Below are 23512 nucleotides of genomic sequence, written 5' to 3' on the forward strand. Positions count from 1 at the left end.
GTATTCATCTGCAGATTTGAGCTGTTCAAGGTTTCGCTGTTTAACGTATGCAGTTCGATCAGTGGATTAAACCCAGAGTGCCAGGTCTAGCAGGTGTTCCAGTAGGAGCAGACACACTGGCACACAATTCCCTTAAGTCTGTGGAGGTGGCACCGAACTGTTTCTGGTCTTTGATCTTTTGGAAATCATAGTATTATGTGATACATGAGTGTTTTTTTCCCTTGGTTTTGCAGTAAATACTAACTTTATTTCTTGAACAAATGGTTTTGTCAGAACACAGATGCTGTGAAATTATAAATGCTTGCTAGTTGAGCACAGTTATTAAATAGTTAAAACTTAACTTTTAAAAGGTATTACTGCTTAATAATAATTCATACCAGTATCATGGGATTTGTTTTTCACGTGATCTCTTTATACATAAAGCCCTATTTAACATGAACAGGCAGTCCTTTGAGAACTCTTATTTATCCTTGAGAAATTTGTGTTGTTATTATTTGTGTATAAATAAGAATTTGTCAAAGAAAAGGATAAATCTTCATTAGGAACTGTGTACTGAATTTGAAGTTAGAAAAAACTTTGGATAAAGTGGAAGGATGACTTCAGAAGGAGTAGTAGAAGTAATCTGAGAATTGATACAGTATTCAGAGTCATGCATTAGTCTAGGTTTTAAGAAATTTGAAAACTTATGAAAAAGAGAGCTAATTCTCTTGTAGGACTATTTAAGGAGGGCAGGTTGTTTAGCATCCTCAGCCTTTCTTCCCTAGCACCAGGAACTCTACCTGGTTCTTTATATATTTCCAACTCTTTGTAAAGTTCAGAGAGATGGGTAGAATAGGTCCATGATGTCAATAGGAAGGTTGAGCTTCAGTTAAGTAATTTCCCCTGACAACCAGCTGTCCTATAGCAGAACTGATATGTCAGTCCTGATCTCAGACTCCATGTACAACCTATGTGCTTTTCACTATTCAAAGCACTTTGCAGTATGACTTCTTTTTATATTCTCACAGTGCTGAGGTAAGTACTATTAATATTTTCATTTTGCATATGTGAAAACTGAAGCCCAGAGAGGGTAATTCTATGTTGAAAGTCTCTTTAGCCAGTAAGTGGTGGATCAGGATTTGAAGCAAGGCACTCAGCTCTAGCATCCATGCCGGACTGCCTCTCTTGACATTCTGGTAGTATAGACACCTTTTTAAGCTAGAGCTCTATCAGAGGCACTTACAAAACTCAAATTTTATCATGAAATTAAGGGTCTGTAGTTTTGATGTTTTTTTCCTTTTCTGGTGCTGGGATCAAACCCAGGTTCTTGCACATACTAGGCAAGCATTTACCACTGAGCCACACCCCCACCCTCATTTTGATATTTTTGTGTTTTCTATTTCTTTCTAGAACTTTAGAAGTTGGTATAGTTAATGTTTAAGAGATTTAAAATTGATTTCTTATTGTCTCCAATAACAACAGATCCATGAAACAGACATTGCTATATTATTTTTTCTGCAACTTTTCTTTACCTTCATAAAAACATAAGTGTTCCCTGTTTAAAATAGACTATTGGTTATTACCATTTTTGGTTTTCCTTTAATTTTTTTCTTTCCTCTTCTTTTTTTTTTTTTTAAACAGAGTAAATAGCTCATGTCAGTTTTTGTTTTGGTACAGAATAACACTCAAGTCAGGCTTCTTACCTTTTGTTAATTCAGTAGAATGTGTGGAAGGGTGGTGCATCTCAGAATTACAGATGTATTAATCAGCATTTCGCATTTCAAGCAATGTGTGTGGAGTCCCAGGAACTGGCCTCCTGCATGTTCTGTGAAGAGGATGAAAGGCTGAAAGAAAGCCCCCAGGAGATAAAAGCAGGAAATATGTGAAAATAAACCAGAGATTTGAAAGGCTCTCAAAAAAAAAATTCATGTTTCAGTTCAGTCCAACAAAAATTATTAAGCATCTGCCATTTGCTACGTGCTGGAGATACTACTTTTTGGATAGAATATGTCTTCTTGAAGCCTTACTGGGCATGGAAGCCGGGGCTCACTCATGCAGGCATATGTTCTACCACTGAGCTAATCCCCAGCCTGACATGCCTTTTCTTAAAGAAACCAAGTTGTGTAGAGGTTACAGGCCTAATTGCTCCCCTTGATTTTTCTTTATCACTCTAACTGATTTTCTTCATGTATTTGATGTGACTGTTCACTAAGAATCAAGGCTTTACTTAGTTGTTCTCTGTGCTTTTTTGTGTTGTAGGGGCTGCTAAGGAGGTAGGTGTGCCAGCCAGCCCTGGAGCCTGGTTTAGTGAACAGAGCAGTGGCTCAGAGGTCTAGGCCCTTCTCTCTAGGCCTCACTCTGCTGATAATCACCAGAGTAATTACCAGGGTGAGGAAAGGGGCAGATATAAAAGCATGTTATACTCTGGAGGTAATCAAATGTTTTTAATTTAATTTTTTTTCTATTTGAAAATTCCTTCAAACTTACAAAAACAGTTACAGGAACAAGAACAAAACAAAAAGTGCCCATGTACGTGCTCCTTCATACAACTTGATCTCTTAACATTTCACTTCATATGCTTTAGCATTTGACTCACCCTTCTGCTGTGGACTCATTCTCTCTTGATATATGTCATATTTCTGTATCTGTACCTATATCCACATAAGTAGAATCACAAATGCATGCTTATTTTTCCAAATAATGTGAGGGTAAATTACATATAGGATATCCTTTGCCCCTAAATGCTTGAGTGTTTTTTTTTTTTTTCTCTCTCTTTTATTTTAGAGAAAGGGAAGGAGGAGAAATATATATGAGTGAATTATCTTCCAAATAAACTCATTTATAAAATCAGGGTCCAATGAGCAAAAGACAGGGTCTTCAGAACCTCCCAGCACAGAGCTGTTACCTGGAAGTCACTATGCTGGGCTCCACACTAAAGTGAATCCACGCTTCGATGGACCTGCCAGCCAGCCCCGGAGCCTGGTTCAGTGAACAGAGCAGTGGCTCAGAGGTCTAGGCCCTTCTCGCTAGGCCTCACTCTGCTGATGACCACAGAGTGGTGCTGGACAGTGTGGTTCCATGTGTGTGCCTCACTTTACCTATTTCACAATTCAAACCATTATCTTTTTCCTTTTTAGTTGTATGTATAATCTATTTTGATATAGTTATACAAGCATGAAATACAGCTCATTCTAATTAGGATCCCAGCCTTGTGGAGATACATGGAGTTGAGATTCTGGTTTATTCATGTGCACACAGGCACGGTATGTCAGATCGTCCTGCTGCCTTTCTGTTCCTTTTCCCTTCCCTTCTCTTCCTTTGTCTGAGCCTCTGAATTCATATTCTCCCTCTCCCCTGTTGTGGGTTAGCATCCACCTTTGGTTTTGGAAGATTAAACCATTAATGGTAAGCTCCAAAAGTTACTAAAGGCTTAATTTTTGAGGAACTTGGATTTTGATCAAAAGTAAGACACATTTGAAGTGACTGGAGGAAAGTGAAAATAAGATGGCTTACACAAATGTAGAATATTTGTGAGAGGATTGTTTTGGAGGGTGGGGGTATTCTTCATCATGTTACAAAGATAACTTGAAGTGAATTTTTGTAAGGGATGTCAGCTTTGTTTTGTGATGAAACCTGCCTCTTACTTTCTACCTCAACATAGTCCTCGAGCCGGTTGGTTCAGGATGACTTTGAGATGCTTTTCTTTTTGGAGAAAGAAGTCTGTCTTATATGCTGACAAATTCTTATGAGGAATATTTGTAGCCAAGCCAAGAAAAAGTATAGAAAGCAGTCTCTGAGAATTGATGAGGAGTTGACTTAAGATAATTAAATATAATGAGATGATTTGGAATGAAAAACTATAGAAAGACAATTTGATCAGCATATTGAAAGACCATATATTGGAGGCTGTTACAATAATTTAGATGACTATTTCTAGTTAGCTGTGGTAGAGTTCTTTGATGCTTGTCATTTGAATAATAAAAAGTTTTATTTACAACTGACAAAAAGCAGCAGTATATAATTGATATTCATTTATTTTATTAAAGAAATCTGATTTGGTAAAAACAATCAGAAAATAGTATTTTTAACGCTAGTAGTAAAATTTATTTTTTTAATCCATAAAAAGCCTCATTTATTTTTATAGCAATTTGATGACACATCTGCTTGCTTTATTCATCTGAGAAAGAAAATGTTGGTTCTTGGTGTTTGGTAAAATTGCTTTGTTAAATTATTTTCTAAATTGTTCAACTTTTAACAAATGACATTTGATACTAACACTGGAAAGCAATTTCAGCTAATTAAGTAGATCCCTCTATAAACCATTGGAACATTAAGATGACATACTGTTCATTCAAGATTATTTTAATTGGTACAATTATTGTAATTTTCTTGCAATTATGTGTTGAGCTAAAAGCTTTTGTCTAGATCATTTGAGAGTTTTTTTGTTAACATACATTTAGTAAGAAGAAAGAGTAAAAAACTATAGATAAAGATTTTCTGTCTACTTTTTATTGCAGCGCCTTAGATAACTGTTAAAATGTTTTAGTATAAAAGTTTATTTTTTGCATTTTAAGCAATGATAAAGATTTTTAAAAGATCAATTTAAGTGTAGTTTTCATGAAGATAATATTTTAAATTTTTATTTTGACTCAAGTCATCTTTTACTCAGGATGATATGGTCAGAATCATTTTGTGTAAAAGACAATATGCCTCATTTTGATACTTGTTCAGTTTTTTAAAAACAGTTGAACAAGTTTTGAGGCAGCTTAAGAATGGTGTCCATTTTCTATTTCATTAAAATAGCTGTTTGCTGAATGGATACTGTGGATGTCTAATTTTTGGCCTTTAGACCTACTTGATATTTTAAAATTATTCAATTCATGTCTTATAAATGAATATTGTATCTTATTATAGTTCTTCCTGGTTTTCACACAAATCTTTCAAAAGTATAATTTGATTGCTTCTAGTCATCTCCTGCCTCTTCGTTGCTCTCACTAACCGCCTTCCTTTTTTCTTCATTTTTACACCATTCCCCTTTATTTGGAGTGGATTTTGCATAGGCTTGTTTCCTTTTCATGTGGACTTAAACTGTAAATTTGAACAGCGTGAGAAAGTGGACATCAGTTAGTTTAGATGTGTGAAGTTTTGTCTCACCTGCCTTCAGTACAAAGTGCACACTTTGGCCAGGCACGGTGGCACATACCTATAATCTCAGGGACTTGGGAGGTTGAAGCAGGAGGATCACAAGTTCTAGGCCAGGCTGGGCAACTTAGTGGGACCCTAAGCAACTTAGTGAGTCTATCGCAAACTAAAAAATAAAAAGACTGGGGTGTGGTTCAGTGGTAAAGCATGCCTGGGCTCAGTACCAAAGAAAGAAAAAGGAGAAATACATCTTTTTTACTGAAAATTTTCCCTTAATTAATATTTTTAGATCCTGGAAACATTTATTACAAACATAGTTTAATGCATACTGTTTAGCTGGGGGTTTTGTTTTGTTTTTGTATGTATAGCTTGGAACCTTACTGAAATTCTGTGTTCTTAATGTGATAGGACTTCTCTGTAGATATTGGTGGTGTCATCATTCAAAATTTATAAAATTACTATCTTGTATATAATTATTATTTACATCCTTATTCCAAAGCACATTTGCTTGGAATGCAGAGGTTCAATATTTTATCATTATCTTTATCTTCTTAAAGAAATAGCCTGATCTTGGTCTTTGCAAAATCATAAGGTAATGCTCCATGTAGAAGAGGAAAGTAAGTATATACTGAAATAAAGGTTACATAATCAGTAATAGGAATCACATTTTATGTGGCTAGAAATAAATACTAATAATATATTTGCCAAGTTCAGTGTGGAAAGTGAGCCTGCAAACCCACGAACATTAAACATAATGTTGGCAGTTAAATGTACAGTTTTGGTTTTGTGCTATTTAATATTTATTGTCTTGATGGATATTAATTGGAAAATCCAGATTCCTAACAATGAATAGAAGTGAAGGGCAGAGTTTTCAGTTTATTTTGTTGCACATGTGAGTCACGCCTACTTTTGTTGTTTGGAGGAAAGAAAGAAACATTAAACTAGACATGTTTGACTCTTCTTGATTTCATTTATTTTTATATTTTGTTACTTTTTTGTTTTGTTACTACTGCCAGATTTATAGCAACATCCAAATTTGTGAGAGAAGTTAAAACTCATTCATTTGATTATTCAGAACATAGTTCTTGAGCACTTGTTATGGATAGGCACAGTTAAGGAGCTTAGATACATCCACGAACAAAACTTGCAGAGATTCCTGACCCAAGGACCCTCGTGCTCCAGCAGAGTGTGATGAGCAGTAAACAGTATATAAAAATACACAAGCATGTTGAAAGACAGCAAGCCCTGTGAAAGGCTGAAAGGTTAGAGGAGAGTTAGGGCGATGGGGAGTCGTCAGATTTCACACTGAGTACAGGGTCAGGATAGTCCTCTTCAAGAAGGGAAGAGTTGGGCTGAGGATATAACTCAGTTGGTAGAGTGCCTGCCTTACATGCACAAGGCCCTGGGTTCAATCCCAGCACCACAAAAAAAAAAAAAAAAAAAGGGAAAAGTTGAGTAAAGACATGGAAGCCAGAGAATTAGCCAAGCAGAATTCTAGGGAAGTGTTTTCAGGCAGAGGGGATGATTTCAACAAAGGCCTAAGGCCAGAGAGCACATGGAATCAATGTTGGAGAAACAGCAACAACAAGGGAGCTGATGTGTTAAGAAGGGATACAGTGTGGGTAGGAGGGTAGGAGGGTGGGAGGGGAGGTCAGGAGGTCAGAGGAGTGGGTTCATGGGCCACTTTTGGAGGATCACTATAAGACTTTGGGTTTTGTCCTGAGTGAAGTGGAATTCCATTAAAAGGTTTTGAAAAAATGGTGTCCATTTCCCTGATGCTCTAATGCTTGTTATTTGGTTGTCCCAACTTGTCCTGGGGCACCCTGTTGATCAAGGGAAGCATATTTGTGAATCTCTTGCTGGGAAAGGATAGGAATGAATGTAGGTAGAAAACTAAGATAAGTGAGAGGTGTAGAAAATGGTCTGCCAGCTGCCTGGCCTACAGTGAGATGAAATGAGTGGGAGAAGATGGCACAGGATGGCCCTTCATGATTGTTGAGCTGGGTAGTGACCTCAGGGCACTGGAAGAAAATCCTGTCGATTTTCTGTACGTCTGTCAGAATTCATAGGACTAATTTCCCTGTGTATCTGTCCTGTCAAAATAGTTTCTGTGTCTTGAGGTCACTTTATTGTTTATTTTCTAATAAAATGATGGATTTAGAGCCTACTTTTCAGATTATATTTTAAAATTGCTTTCTTCTTTGGAGCCAGTTGCAAGATCTTCCCTCCTGGTATTTAAACCTGTACTTGAGAGTGAAAGCTGATTTCTGTGTTATTGAGGACCCGTAGATGTAGGAGGATATTATAGACAGAGGAACCATTGATGAACTGCTTTTAGAGCAATACTGAATTTAATTTGTGGTAGTGAAAAGTGGAAATGATGAAATTTGCATAACACATTGGGTTCTAAGGGTAAAGGGAAATGACTGCTCAAAATTTGCCATGTATGACTCAGGTTTTTAGTAGTTTCAAGCAACCTTTGCATGGCTCTCCAGTTCTTCTGTCTTCTCACTTACTCTTCACTTTCCCACATGCTCCTCTCTCTGGTCCATATTCCTCTCCACCCCACCTCATTGTTCTGGTCTCATCTTAATTGCCACTATCTCAGGAAGCCCAGCTACCCCACATTCTGGGATTTTCTGAGATGTATCTATTTTGTACTGGGATGCTCCTTCATGGGACTTGCTCTTATATTTGCACCGTAGATCTCTTTTTTGCACTGTAGCTTTCTTAAAACATGCTGAATTTCTTACAGTGACTTGGTATAGAGAAGACAGTAGTGAGTATTCTTGAAAAAATAAAGAAATCTGATGCTGACATTTGGGTTGAGGAAGCCATGGAAGAGAAGACTCACTTCGTCTTGAAAAGAACAGTCCAGACTCCTGGTTCATTGGTTCTAAATGTGGATAAAATGTTTCTTGTTATTATTACAAGATGTTGTTATCTCAGTAGGTCCCTGGGCCAGGTGGATAATAAGGTCTCAGTCCACATAAATTGAAAGGTGATTGGGTACTTCATCTCACACTGAATGGCTTCTGTTTTTTTGCCAGGTGATGCTAAAATCATAGTCATGTTTTCTTGAGCATTTACCTGTAACTTTGAATTCAACTGTGTTTCTGAGGTTCTTCACATTTATAATCCTCTTACAAAGGCCACGTTTGTGTTGGCAGACTCAGATGGATCCTTTGCGCTTTAGTTTTTTTCTTAGAGATTGTCAGTATGATTTTAAAGGATGACTTGACTCCATTTTTGTTATGCAAACATTTCGCTCATTAAACAAATACTGAGTTTGTTTTGTGCTGGGCACTTTCTAATAAACTTATTAGCTTATATATTACTTGAGCCCTCTCTATGTGCTGTGCATCGGATTAAGCACTTCAATAGATTCTCTTATCACCTCGGAGGCAGAGCAGAAGGTGAGATTTCTCAGCCATGGTGTGGAGCTTCTCCAGGCCTGTTTCTCAGAGCCAGGAGCCAGCCTTCTGTAGTCACATAAGTATCCAGTAGGTCTGAGGTAGTAGAAACACAGGATTAAACTAATTTTCTTTTTATTTCCTAATATATTTTATTTAATTTCTCATTGATAAATCCATGAATATTTAGAATAATCAATTACATATCAGTAGGAATGCCTCAGGTAGAAGTTTTTCTAAATGATTAAATTTGTCATTTCTATTAAGAAATGCAAGCTTCTTATCAGCTTGTAGAAAATTCCAAATAAATGCCTCATCCATTTCTAATTGTGTCTAGTAACTGCAGTAGATTTTGTAAGGAACGCTTCAAAAAAATCATTTGTGGCAATTTAGCTGGTTAACAGCAGGTAACATCTGTTTGTTTAATCCTTTGAACTATTTTTCTTTCTAGTAAGTGGCTATAATTTTTTCCTAGGTACCTTTTTAAATGCTTTTCTTTCACTTTTTATAGGATAAAATTGATCTTTAAAATATTTTCTCAATATTTAAATTCAATGTCATTTTTAGCATTTCATGTTAATGTAGAACACAGAAATAATTTGAAATGCCCCAAAGTTGTGTTTTTCTAATTTCAATAAGAAAAACTCAAATATATTAACTAAGGCTTTTTAGAAACAAATGACAAGGTCACTTTTTCTAAAATAGGTTTTATATTAAAAAATACATTTATACGTAAAAAAAATTAACTGTACAGTTTTACAGTTTATTTTATAATGTAGGATATTTTGTTTAGTATATTTTTAGACACATCTAATAATTGAAGGATTCAGATTTACCACCACAAATGAATATGCCTTCAGAAATCAGCTAACTTTTCTTTTTCTGAAGTTAATTTTTTCACTGAAGGCTTGTGATTTCAGAATATTAAGTCAAAGTATTTTAATCCATTTTAAAATACAAGGGAAAACTAAAATAATGTGCAACAAAAAAATGATAGCCATTACAAGGCTGAGATAATGTGAGGTGCTAATATAAGACCACCCTGCAAAAGTGGCTTCTGTTAGCAATTTCCAGCAAGTCCACAAGATGGGAGTGTGGCACCATGAACATTATTAGACGTGTGGCCATGAAATCAAGTCTGGTGCTTTTTGTTCCCCACTTTCCATGGCAGAAAACAAGGGGAAAATGATTTCACAAAAGGTCGAATTTTCATACGCCTGTTTGTCCCTCCCTCCCTCCCTCCCTCCCTCCCTTCTGCCTCCCTCCCTCCCTCCCGCCTCCCTCCCTCCTGCCTCCCTCCCTCCCGCCTCCCCTCTCCACTCACCTCTTTTTCCTCCTTCTCTTGTTCCTGACATTTACTGGCACTGAGAATCATGATCATAGACAAATGAATCTAATCATGTGGTATAATTTTAAAGTTTGCTAGTAGCTTTTTCTCCTAAAGTTAATTAATTCCTTCCTTCCTCCCTTCCTCCCTCCCTCTTTTACCCAGCAGAAACCTGTGCTAGGCAAGTGCTTTACCACTGAACTGTTTCCCGAGCCCTCTCCTAAAAGTCTTTCAAATTAACTTATGAGCAGAGAGTGGATTTGAAAAAAGAGACTTTAAAAAACATCTTCTTACAAGTTTATATTTGGATTTAAAAATATTAAATACTAATATTTTTAATTTTTTTGTTCTTTTTAGTTATGCATGACAATAGTATTTATTTTGACATATCGCACATACATGGAGTATAACTTCCCCATTCTTGTGGTCGTACATGATGTGGAATTACACTGGTTGTGTATTCATATATGAACACAGGAAAGTGATGTCTGATTCATTCTACTATCTTTCCCATTCCCACCCCTCCCTCACCTATTGTGAATCAGCAACTGCACATCAGATAGAGCATTCGACTTTGGTATTTGGGATTGGCTTATTTCATTTAGCATGATAGTCTCCAGTTCCATCCATTTACCAGCAAATACCATATAAATACTAATATTTTAAGATACTTTGCGTGATGAAGATTTTTCTTCAACTACTTGTCTGTTGACTTTGAGTACAGAGCTTCTATTCTCTGTGCCTGTTATTCAGGGTTGTATTGTAAAACATTTGTTCCCACATATATGATGGATATCTTATCACTTGGTAGCAACATGCAATATTATTAGTGTTGCCTCAAACAGCTATAAAAATTTGATCTCATTTTCTTTCATCTGAGCATTTAAAAATTGCTATCATAGCATAAACTCTGGATACCAGAATCAGGCAGTGTTTTTTAATCACAAATACTATTTTCATATTGAATCGCTTGTGAATTATTTTGCTTCTTGTTACTTAAATCTTCTCTTATTACTCTAGATTTGAGTTATTGGTTTGTAATCTGAGTTGCTGTTATCTGATCACTTACATGGTTGTACCTGGATAGGCATCATCTTGTAATGCACTGTTTTTCAGAGTTTTACCACCAGTGAAACCTTTTTCCAAATGAAATCTTTTGCAGAATTTCAGTGAGTAAAGCAGAATTAATATAAATCAGTTTATTCAAATTATGACATTTTTAAACAAATTCAGTTCATGAGAAAAATGGGCTGTTCTGAAGGCTATTATAAAATTGAAGAGTTGTGATCCTGCCTCTGTTTACTCACCTCTCTGCTTCTCTGGTTATTTCTAACCAGGGAGAGTGAGCATCACCTGGAGGAGAGGGCATTGTGCCCTCGGGTGTGCTTAGACATATGGTGCCTGTGCTGCCCTCAAGCCCAGCTGGGGCCTAGCCACAGTGCAGTGTGGAGAGCGCGCGTGTGATTACTTTCTACTGAGTTTGCATGCTGAACATCTTGTTTATCCTTTAAATTGCATGCCTACTTGTTTCCTCCATTTTTAAAAAATTATTTTTAGATGTTGATGAATATTATTTTTTAAATTATTTATATGTGGTGCCTCACACATGTTAGGCAAGCACTCTACCCTGAGCCATAACCCCAGCTCCTGTTTCTCCATTTGTATAAAAAAAAGCAATCTTGAGCCCTAATGTTTCGGCCAAGTAGATTATCTTGGAAATATACACCTTCAGTGCAAAATAATATTTTAAAATGTAAAGTTCTTCCAGTAAGTAAAAGAATAACATTGCTAAGCTCTGTCAGTGGTTTCTGTGGCAATTTAGATAAGCACCTTTAAGGTTTACATTATTTAACCCTAATTAGACCATCCTTTTTTTTTTTTCTTTATTAGCTATGTTTATTAAGTTGGCAAAAATGCTAAATTGAGGTAATACAAGTCCAGTGCCCCTCCACAGAGATAAAGGATATGTTCTCCAGAAAGACATTCTAGAAAATGCACATACTTAAAGCAATTCTCCCTAAGAAATAAGCTACAGGATGGTCCTGGTGGTATAGCCGCACCCTGCCCTGCTCCATACTCTGGTCACAAAGGTCTCCAGGGTCCCTGAACACGGCACACTTCTTCCCAACACACAACTTCACAAAAGCTGTCCCTTTTCTTTTGTGTGCCCTTGATTAAAATATTAAATACTTGCAAATGTCTTTTTTAAAACCAGAAACAGACATACTTGAAGGATTGTGGCAACTGTGTCTCTGTGCTTTGTTTCCTAGTGTGGGTTCTGAATAGGTTGCCTGTGAGACTGGCTTCTTTTCATGGGCTCTGGACAGCGAGTGCTAGAGAGAACACCTGACACTATTCCCAGGGCTGTCTTGAGAGCCAGGCAGCCCTGGCTGCTCCACGCGGGTGGAGGCCTCTTGTGGGGCCTCTGCTCCTTTGCTCCACTGGGCAGTGTACACTCTGGGTAGTCTGTACAGGCAGTTTCAGCTTTTGTTACTTTCTTTCTTTCATTACTTTAGCCATAGTGAGGTAAATGTGTATTTTCTGACCCCTAGGCTAACACACTTTTCCACACAGTGTGAAAGGTGACTCTGGAATAGTTATCAAAGCATCTTTACAAGTATCTTAGAAGTGAGTAAAACTGAACAGGATGTAGCAAAGGCAATGCTTACAGGGAAACTTACTGCTGTCAATACCAACATTAAAAAAGAAGAAAGTGGGATGGGAGTGTAGCTTTGTGGTAGAGCACCTGCCTTGCATACACAGGGCCCTGGGTTCAGTCCCCAGCACCGCCAAGAAAGGGAGTGAGGGAGAGAGGGAGGAAGGAAGGAGAAAAAAGATAAGAGATCTTACACCAATGGTCTAATTTCAAACCTTGAAGAACTAGAAAAAGAAAAACTAATTGAACTCAAAGCTAGTAGGAGGAAAGATATAATAAAGGTTAAATTTAAGATGAATAAAGTACAAAATAGAGTAACAGTAAAGAAAAACAATGAAGCCAAAAGTTGATTCTTTGAAAAGATAACAAAATTGATGAGTAATGTGAAGTTCTGGCTTGGAGCTCAATCTGGAGGCCAGGGTGAGCAGAGGTGGCTCAAATAGCCATCTCTGAGGATTGGTGAGGGCAACAGCTACTTAATGGTAGACTTTTCTCAAGAATTTTATCCAGTCTGTTTAGAATTCAGGAAATGAGGGTTTTAATTTGAGGATTAGTTGAGGCAGAAAAACCCACAATTTTTATGCAGATTATAGGATGAAAAAGTCATTACTACTATTATTATTTTCGGATTTAATTTTTTAATGTGTGTGTGTGTGTGTGTGTGTGTGTGTGTGTGTGTGTGTGTATTTTTAGAATTTTAAGTTTCAAGTCTGGAATTTCGAAGGAGAGGACCATACTGAAGATGTTATTAACCAAACATAGATGCAGTCATTTATATAGTAGACAGTTGTTATCAAGACCAAACTGGCATTTCCAAATCAGAGTTGTTGCCATATCAGAAGATGAAGAACTTCAAAGCCATCTTAGTGATACTTGCAAATAAGCAGAACATGGAACCAGGCTATAGCTGTCCCAGAGGTAGCACCTTCACTTGTGTTACCTGCTCTGAAGGACTGAAATGGCAGATATTTCCAACTTCAGCAAGCAGAGGCACTAGCCTTTGCAAGGGGGTAGAATGATGAGTTGAACATTAAAGAGCAGATCAGTTCAATTGCAGCTCATCTGAGGTGACTGTGTCCTGCATCCCTTTGGAACCAGATGTGCTTTACTTTACTAAATGTTAAAGTCATGTGATTGTCAGAATATGTCAACTGTAATAAATAATAAATGATAAGTATTTGGTTGGAAAAATAAATCATCTTGATTGAACCAACCAATTATTTGTTCTGGTAATGTGAAGTATTCCTTCCTTGCTTTCTTATATTAAAATATATATATTGTGTGGAATTCTGTTCCCATGATTCTATTAAAGAATGTACTCTTCTTGGGAAAAACTGTGCTATTTTTGAATTAATGGTTGCAACTTATTTGTGTAAACACTAATAAATACCTTAACACTTATTTTTCCCCCTAAAATTAGTTAGAAGAGATTAATCTTAATTGAGTAGCCTAGGAACATATATGGCTAATATAGTCTTCATTTGCTTACCTGAGCACTTTTAGCTGTTTTATTTAAAAGATTTTGATCATAGGCATCAAATTGAGATGATTATTTTGTTGATTGACCCTGCTGACTTGTCTGTAGTTGTCATGGTGGTACTTCATAGGCCTCTGACATATGTACATGTCTTGTTGATTGACCCTGCTGACTCGTCTGTAGTTGTCATGGTGGTACTTCATAGGCCTCTGACATATGTACATGTCTTGTTGATTGACCCTGCTGACTCATCTGTAGTTGTCATGGTGGTACTTCATAGGCCTCTGACGTATGTACATGTCTTGTTGATTGACCCTGCTGACTCGTCTGTAGTTGTCATGGTGGTATTTCATAGGCCTCTGACATATGTACATGTCTTGTTGATTGACTTTGCTGACTCATCTGTAGTTGTCATGGTGGTACTTCATGGGCCTCTGACATATGTACATACGTTGACCCTGTGAGGTAGGTAGGACGGCACTGTTGCCCTCATCTTATGGGTGTGGGTTCAAAGTTCTGGCAGATTGACTTGCCTAAGGTCACTTGCTGGTAAGGTAGAAAAAAAGCCAAAATGAAACTTCTAAATCAGAAGCTTGTCTTATCTACTGTACCACATATTCCCCAAATTGCCAACACAACACACACAGCCTAATTCCTAAATAAAATAATGCTAATCAAATAAGTCACAGCAAATTCATTCAGAATATGAATATCTAAACTTATTTGTCTATTCTAGTAGAGGTATCAATGACAGAGGTAGTAAAAACAATCCTTAGTGGCTGTGTTTGCTGAAATTTACAACACATTAAAGAAAAAAATTCACATTATAGGAAGTCTTTAGAAGTCTATTTTAAGAAAAAACATTGGCTGGGATAGAGCTCAGTGATAGAGCATTTGCCTAGCATGAATGTGAGGCTCTGGGTTCAATCCCCAGCCCACAAGGAAAAAAAGAAAAAGAAGTTGACGAATCTTTTATTAAACTGACAAAAAAAGGGAAGATAATAATTAAAGTCAGCAAATTGGCTCATTACTGCCACCCTTATGGAAATAAAAAGGATTACGAGAGCTGCTCAGCTAATGCAGAAAAGGCATTTGATAATATCCAGTACCTTTTCTTGATAAAAATACCCAGGAAACTTGTAATGGAAGGGGACATTTGAAGTGTGATAAAGAGCATTTATTTTATTTTATTTATTTATATATTTTTCTTTTGTGGTACTGGGGATTGAACCTAGGACCTTATGCTTGCAAGCAAGCACTCTCCCAACTGAGCCAGCCGATAATAAAGAGCATTTATGAAAACCCCACAGCTATTAGCAGTGGTGAGAGACTGATACCTTAACCCTGAAAACAGGAACAAGACAAGGATGTCTGCTCCGTGTGGACATTTGTATCCCACCAAAACAGTGTCATTTCCCTCTTTAGGAAACAAAGTCTCTTCAGCAAATGGTGCTGGCACAATTAGATTTCCACACATAAAAAGGAATGAAATTGAGCTCTTATCTCACACCATGTGTAATAATTAACTCAAAATGGATCAACTTGCACTTTCCCAAGCATAAGGCTATGTCAGTATCAAAAAAGATAAAGTGAAAATTATTTTATTCTGCAAGAATAGAATTCTTTAAGAAGAACATAATTTTTGTGTGTAATTTATTCACTCTTCCAATACTTATCGAACAAGAGTATTGTGACAATGTTCATACCATGGTAAACAAACCAAACTTGTTCCCAGCTTCGATGGAACTTCCAGTGTGGAGAGGGAGGTGGACATTAAGATAATTCCATTAGCGAATGTACAATTCCAGTTGTGATGTGTAATATTCAAGAAGCGTATGTGCCCTGGGCCTGTGGTAGAGGAATATGTCCTGCTCTCAGAAGACCAAGCTGATGAAGGTGAAGTTTTGCTGAGTATGGAGGATGGGTAGGGATTAACTGGGTGAAGACAGGGTTTAGAGAGTTAGCTCCTGAGGAGTCTAGGGTTTGGGTTGTCTTTCCAGAGATGGTAGTAGGCATACAAATGAATTTCATGGTCTTGTTTGTTTCTGACCTTTTGTCACAGTGCTCAGTGACTGTTCTCTGCCTGTGTGTTCCATCCATCTCTCAGAATCTCCAGTATTTTGTGCATAGAAGGTATTGAATAAATGGGCAGTCCATAGTAGAAAGTATTTGAGAGTCTACTAGCAATTAAATTTATTCCAAGTAATAAAATTCTAAGGATTTAGGAATTTTTAAGAAAAATTGTGCTGGGGGTGTAGCTACTGGTGATGGCTCTGGGTTTGGTCCTAAGCACCAAAAAAAAAAGAAAATTTATCTTAAATTTTAACTTTTAAATAATCATGTTATTAGGCAGCTATCTTCAGAAAGAGTATGATAAATAATGCTTTCTTCATAAATTATGCTCTAAGAACCTTATATTTTAAAATAAAAATTTTTCCCTCATTTATTTTAATCCTCATTTTGGATGGAAGTGATCTGAATCGCTTATGTAATTTCTGCAAGGAATTAATAAGGACTTTCTATAAACCACTGTCATTTGTAATCAAAATGCTCTAACTTACATTGATGTTAGCATTAACAAGTACTGCTCAATTGGTGGCATAGAAAGAAATTGCATTTAAACTTACCAGGAGCTTGTTGATGCCTGAGTTTTTAAATGCTTTCTGTGGGCCATTTAACTGCTGGCAGCTTGAGTTCACATGATTCATAATAGTGGAAATTTAAATTTACTTTTAATTTAAAAGTGAAGTTACTTAAATTCTTTAAATGTTAACCTTTGGAAAAATATCTAAAAAATAAAGGCCCATATGATTTTGATGGCCCTCTGCCAAAAGATTATCATTTACATAAATATCTCTTTTAGCTGAAGAGTTTCATGTGTTGAGCTCAGAAGGTTAGAAGAGAGACTTCAATCTGGAACCCAGCAGTAGTAGCTGGCTTGTGAGCAGCAGCATTGTTCATGGCTTTGAGAACACTGTTCCCATTCAGGCCTAAGCAGCGCTGGCATTAAAATGCAGTTAATTTGTTTCATGTGACTTGTCAGCTGTGTGTTTTTATCTCAGTCTTTCTAGACTGGATCTCTCTCCCTCCCTCCCCTTCTCTCTCTCTCTCTCTCTCTCCACCTCCCCCCGCACCCCTGATCTTTCTTGGTGTGTTAAACTTCTGAAATAGACGAACTACCTTTTAACTGTTTACGTTCTGATTCATAGGCCACTTTTGAAAATGATGCTTGTGCAGTCAATCTTCAGGTTTTCCATTTATTTTAATTTTTTCTAACAAACAGTTTGAATGCTATTTTACTTTATTAAACGTAATCCCATTTCAGAAGCCTTTTCTGTTTCATGCATGTGTGAGTGTCTACCAAAGGACTTCTCGAAATTCATTGACAGAATTGCCATCTTTATTTTCTCAGCAGCACCCTATTCTTTTCTTGTTTGCTAATTTTGTTCTCTGTATTTTTCCTTAAATGACTTTTAATATTTGACTTCTTGCCAAGTACTGGGTCTGAGCCGTAAAGTGCCAATTCCAAATAGTATAACTGTTACTAATATTGAAGGAAGATTCCATTTCATTTTTGAGGGGCATGAAAATCTTACTGCTCCTCTGAAGCTATACTCATTTAATACAACCTAAGAGTTCATATTCTTGATTGGGAAATGAGTATTTTTAAAGATAGTGCCAGTGATATTAAAACTGCTTTTTTGGGGTACAATTGATATATGGCAAAATGTCATTTTAAAATCATTGCAGTTTCAAAATTTAAAAAAGGGGTTGGTGTGTAGCTCAGTGGTAAAGCACCCCTTGGGTTTAATCACCAGTACTGCAAAAATAAATGTGTAAATAAATAAATAGTACAGTTTACAAGCTTAACATTTGTATTTATCTATAAAATCATCATCACAGTCAGGAAAGTGGACATATCCATCACTTCCAGAAGTTTCCTGCTGGTCCTTTGTAATCTCTCTTTGTCACCTACCTCCCCTGCCATCCCTAACTTCACAGGGAACCTTGAACTGCTTTCTATTGATTGGATTACATTTTCCACTTTAATATAAATGGTAACAAACAACTATGCACTCTTTATTGGCTGGTTTCTTTTACTTAGCATCATTTGATGAGATTTACCCATACTGTTGTATGTCTTGATGGTTGGCTCCTTTTTATTACTGGCATGTGTTCTGTTGTATGAATATACCACCGTTTATCCATCCTCCTGCTGGTGACTGTTTGTTGTTATCCAGCTTCCCCACTGGCCTTCCTGTCTCTTAGCCCCGCTCTCCTTACCCCATCTCTCTGGTGCCTTTCCAGCTCAGCCTCAGATCAGCACACTGCCTGGCATCTGCTTGGTAGACCGTGTGCGTTGGCCAGCATTTCATCATTTTTTGACCTACGAAAGCACGGTCTCACATAGCTTGGCACAGTAATGTGTAATAAGTATTTTTAATGAACAAGAGTTACTTGTTTTACCTTTAAAAGTTCTTTATTTCGGGGCTGGAGTATGTAGTTCAATGGTAGAGTACTTGCCTAGTTAGTATGCACAAGGTCCTGGGTTCAGTCCCTGGTAGTGGGGGAAACAAAGGAAAGAAAAGAAAAAAGAAATTCTGCAAAGGGGAGAACCATGGTTGTCTTTTTAAAAATCATGAGTTTCAGAGCCAGAGTCCTCTCCTAACTGTGACTTGGGGCAGACTCAGAGGCCCGTGTCATCATCTGCACACCGAGAACTTATTTTGTTGTCACTGAGAAGTAGCCACCAGTGTGTGGTACTCCTGGTGAATGTGTTACTTTCCTGTGTTTTCTTATCAAGTCCTGCCTTTGGCTAAAGGCAGTATGGTTCTGACCTCGCTCATTGTTACCTTAGTAATTTTGTAACTATACAACTGTTTGATTTCTTTAAAAAAATTTTTTTTTTAAGTAACAGGCGTGTAGTGTGTTATTTCAGTAAGTAACAAGTTTTGGGTTATACAGAATTTGCCTTTCTTATAGTGACATTAATGAAAATTTTCATTTATTTCTTATTTGAAGAATTTCAAAGAATATTCCAACAACCAAGGATGTTGAACCACTGCTTGAAATTGATGGAGATATAAGAAATTTTGAAGTATTTTTGTCTTCACGGACACCTGTTCTTGTGGCTCGAGATGTAAAAACATTTCTGCCATGCACTGTAAACTTAGATCCTAAACTACGGGAGATTATTGCAGGTGGGTGTTGATAGTACATTTAATTTTTCTTCCCTAAGGGCCTGAATTATTTCCCTGTTTCTATCTTAGCTATATAAGTTTCTCTTGCTCCATCCATGAAAAACCAAGAACTTTGAACCAAGTATCACACAGGAGAATTAAGGACTTGGAGTCTTGGTCTTTTGGGAATGTTAAGAAAATGTTTTAACTCACTTTATGATAATCTCCTCCCTAAAATCTTACTTTGGAACTTTGAAATCAGATTTTATTTACATACGGTCATGGTATTCAGATGTTAATCCATTATAATTTCCTGTCATGAGTCTTCTGTTCCTAATAGGGGTCTCTCCAAGGAGTAAGAAAATCTTTATATTACTTTTATAAATCTTTATAGTTACTTTTTAAACTTAAATTTAAGTTTAAATTTGTATCGGAACTTGAGCATCATGACATTAAGGTTTTAAAATAGATGAAGTCCTTGGAGCACTACTGTGTACATGTACACATATACCACAATTGCACTGAAACACTCTCACCCTACTCGCCCATCCTTGAGTACTCCAGGAATTAAACTAGTCTTAGTACATTATATAAAGTGCACAGAAAGATAAACTGCCTTATCCCACACATGTGTAATCTGGAAAAACTGTTCTTATAGAGAAGTAGAGTCGAACAGGGCTTACCAGAGCCTGGGAGGATAAGGAGAAAGGGAAAGGAAGAGAGGTGGGTCAGTGAGTATGAAGGTACAGCTACGTGGGAAGAATAAATTCTGACTTTCATTACACAGTAGCAGGGGGCCTCTAGTTAACGATAACTTAACATTTATTTCAAAATACCTAGAAGAGGGGATTTTGGATGGTCTCACCACAAAGAAATGATGAATGTTTGAGGTCATAAATATGCTAATATCCCACACAATATATACATGTATCAGAGTAGAACAGTGTACCCCATGAATATGTACAATTATTGTGTGGCAATTAAAAATAAACTATTACTGCATTTTATAGGTATTTGTCATAAGACTGATGCAAAATTTTTTTTTCTGTGGAATCTGTTTTGGACATGGTTTGAGTCTCAATTTAGTTCAGTCTTAACTAACTTTGTGTTGGTACTAGATAAATTTGGATTATTACAGTTGTTAATGAATCATAAGAATTGTTAACATCATAAATAAATCTTTAAAAAGTCAGAGAAAATTAACAGTCTTGGTAACTGAAGAAAAGAATCCAGATGTTGGTGATTTTTCAAATAGTGAAAAACTCTTTTATGAACAATAGTTGAACTTTTTTCACTGAAAGGTCAATACAGCATTCAGGATTTTGTCTACTTTCAGTAGGAATCCCTGACAAGAGTGATATAGCCATTTTTGTGTCTAGTAATTAAAGCAGTAACTGGTGATTGGACTGATAACCAGTGTCCTGTTTTCTTTGGCCTTCTGGGACATGGCGAAATCTTTCAGATGTTCGCGCTGCGAGAGAGCAGATCAATATAGGAGGACTTGCCTATCCCCCACTTCCGCTACACGAAGCTCCTCCTCGGGCACCCTCGGGCTATAGTCAGCCCCCGTCTGTCTGCTCTTCCTCCACGTCCTTCAATGGGCCATTTGCAGGTGGGGTGGTGTCACCGCAACCTCACAGCAGCTATTACAGTGGCATGACGGGCCCTCAGCATCCCTTCTACAACAGGGTAAGGACATGGTGGTATCTTTGCTTTTAAGAATTTGTTTCAGGAAAATCTCAGGAGTTTTCTTCTTGTGGATTCCATTATTGTTTTGAAACTGTACCTTGGCTTTAAAATAGGAAAAAATTAAAGTTTAAATGTAAAATGTATGTTTTTAAGAAATCAAAAGAATTTTGGATTTTAGCATATTATAGGTCTCAAAAGAATCTGAATATTAGAGATGCTTATTTATTTATTTTCTTGACAAGAAAGTACACACCACAGGTTCAGCAGTGAATATCCTGTGCTCTAAAGGAATCTATTTCTTTTTGTTTTTTTATAAATAAATGTTCCTTGGTATATATTGTATAATTTATATTAGCATTTACAATGATAAACTTAAATTCCTATAGTAGTTTGTTTTACCTATACTTAATAAGATTTATACCTTTTAAATGTGAGATAATGATGGGAAAATACTGCTTGTAGGACTCAGGTGTAATTGCCAATTAATACTACTGTAGCCCATTTTTTGTTATATTTCAAATTGTGTTCAGTCGGATATAATTGGTTACTTAATATAAATATGTAATTTTAAATGACAAGATGAAAGCACAATTAATTATCAATGGTGTTAAGACCCTATGAGGTTTAGTGGACTCAACCTACAGCTTACCTATTCCCATGTTGATGACATCAAACACTTAATATTTCCTGCCAGGAAATGGAGCATGAACCATAAAATTATGCTTCCTGGACCTGTACTCTAAGATCCATTGCAATTCCTTATATTTATTGTCTTCCTATTTTGTCAAATTCAAGAAAATATAGGGGCTAGTATATATAGAATTCAACTGCCTGTCTTAAATAAATTTCATAGGAGCTGAGAAGAAGTTATATAAAATAAATGTGGCAAAGAAGGAATTTCAGAATTTAAATTTTCAGTTTTTAAAAACTATTGGCCATATTAGTAATTAGGCCTTCTGTTCAGAGAAGCCCGAGGAATGTCATTCTTTTTTCCATATGAACCAGGAGACAAAGGTGGAACAATAGCATTTGATAGTGTATTTTTTCCTTGTAAAACTTAATTATGTAGTCGGCCGTGTGAAATGCAGATTTTTATTCACTTATCTTAAAATTGGCTATAATTTTACTGAAACTTCTCAATTAATACCAGTTGAAATTTTGAGACCAAGAAATTTATTTAAAAAAAGAAAAATTACCAGACCATTTAGGCCAAGATCTTATGTTTACTAACTTTAAGAAAAACAGTAATATGATTATGCTTTAATGGTATTTATTATTTTAAAAACATTTAATTTTCTTTTTAGGTTTAGTGATTCTTGCTATAGTTATTTGAGGTTTTTAGTCTCAGAGTTACAAGCAGGAAGGTGGGGGAAGATACTGTATCAGTGTAACAAAGCAGAGTGCATTGTAGTGTTGCCCATGTAATCTGATATGTGAAGCTGGTTAAAAGTAAATTCTACCATTATGGGTTTCATGTAAACAGGGTTCTCCACCTGTTTTTAAATAACACAATTGCTTATTTAGGAATACAGCACATTCCAGGAACTTGGAGTGATGCTATTCCTGAATTTCATGCTAGGGTGTTCTCCTATGATCCAGACTTTTTCTGGGTCTTATTTAGGTTAATCTTCTTTTGTAAGTAATAGTTTTCTAATAAGATACCAGTCTGCTTTTTAAAAAGACATTAGGAGTTAATATATGTAATCGCTCTGAACCTGCCACTTGACAAGTCTGTACATGTTAAACATAAGGAGAAATATTTGTGTCAAAGTGTAAGGTATGAAATTCTATTGTTTTCTTTTAAAAAGCTTATAATTAAGTGAATAATATAAAATGTAAAAATCTTAAATTTGTGTTTTGTATCTTATAGAATATGAGGGAGGCATTTTTGTTCTTTTGTCACTTGCACTAAAAGTTTTGGAGTTGTGTTTGGTTAGTTTCATTTGATAACTCTCATTACACTTTTATTTCTATAATTGTTCATGCCCTTTTTTTGTTACATGTTTTTCCATAGCCATTCTTTGCCCCATACCTTTACACGCCCAGGTATTACCCTGGCAGTTCCCACCATCTCATCTCACGTCCATCAGTAAAAACGAATTTGCCCAGAGATCAGAACAATGGCCTAGTAAGTATGTAAAAGGGTAACTAAAATATTAATCTCATAATAAACATAAATAGAACTAGAAATTGGATTATTTCCTTTCCAGAGTAAAAGAGTACAACTTACTTTATAAATAGCTTTAAGAAACGTAAAATATTACTAACACAAAATGTATTTTGTTTTCATTCCTGGTAAAATCTGTGGAAGGAAAATGACTAGCAGTCTCAGTGATTAAATGTTGACCTTTTTACAACCAGAGATTTCTGACTTGTAGACTAATGTTACCAAAACTTCTAAAACTTAATCTTTACATCTAATAATTTCTAATATCTTTTTAAAGGACATATGTGTGTGATATCTGCATAATTATGTATTAGCACCATGATATAAAAAAATAGATGATGCAGGGAATGAAAACATTTCATTCTCATGACAGAAACTAAACAGGATAAGGAGAAATCGCTCAAAGGTGCTGTTGAATCTAATTAATCCAAAACAAAATACATTTTTGCTTAATATATTAGGAGTTCCTGATGATAAACTAG

At 36.2% G+C, this 23512-nt stretch overlaps 1 protein-coding gene across 9 annotated transcripts in view; it reads left to right on the plus strand.

The window, feature by feature from the left end:
* Positions 1-23512, plus strand: part of KIDINS220 (kinase D interacting substrate 220) — a 97759-nt gene that overhangs the window by 51806 nt on the left and 22441 nt on the right. For 7 of the 9 annotated variants that reach the window (XM_079110800.1, XM_079110792.1, XM_079110794.1 and 4 more), the window contains exons 23-25: positions 19017-19195; positions 20637-20863; positions 22878-22991. In XM_079110800.1, the coding sequence (XP_078966926.1) occupies positions 19017-19195; positions 20637-20863; positions 22878-22991 (520 nt within the window). The remainder of the gene's footprint in view (positions 1-19016; positions 19196-20636; positions 20864-22877; positions 22992-23512) is intronic. The other 2 variants (XM_079110798.1, XM_079110799.1) reach the window with 1 other exon arrangement.

This window comes from Sciurus vulgaris (assembly GCF_902686455.1).
Source record: "Sciurus vulgaris genome assembly, chromosome: 14".
Lineage (NCBI taxonomy): Eukaryota > Metazoa > Chordata > Mammalia > Rodentia > Sciuridae > Sciurus > Sciurus vulgaris.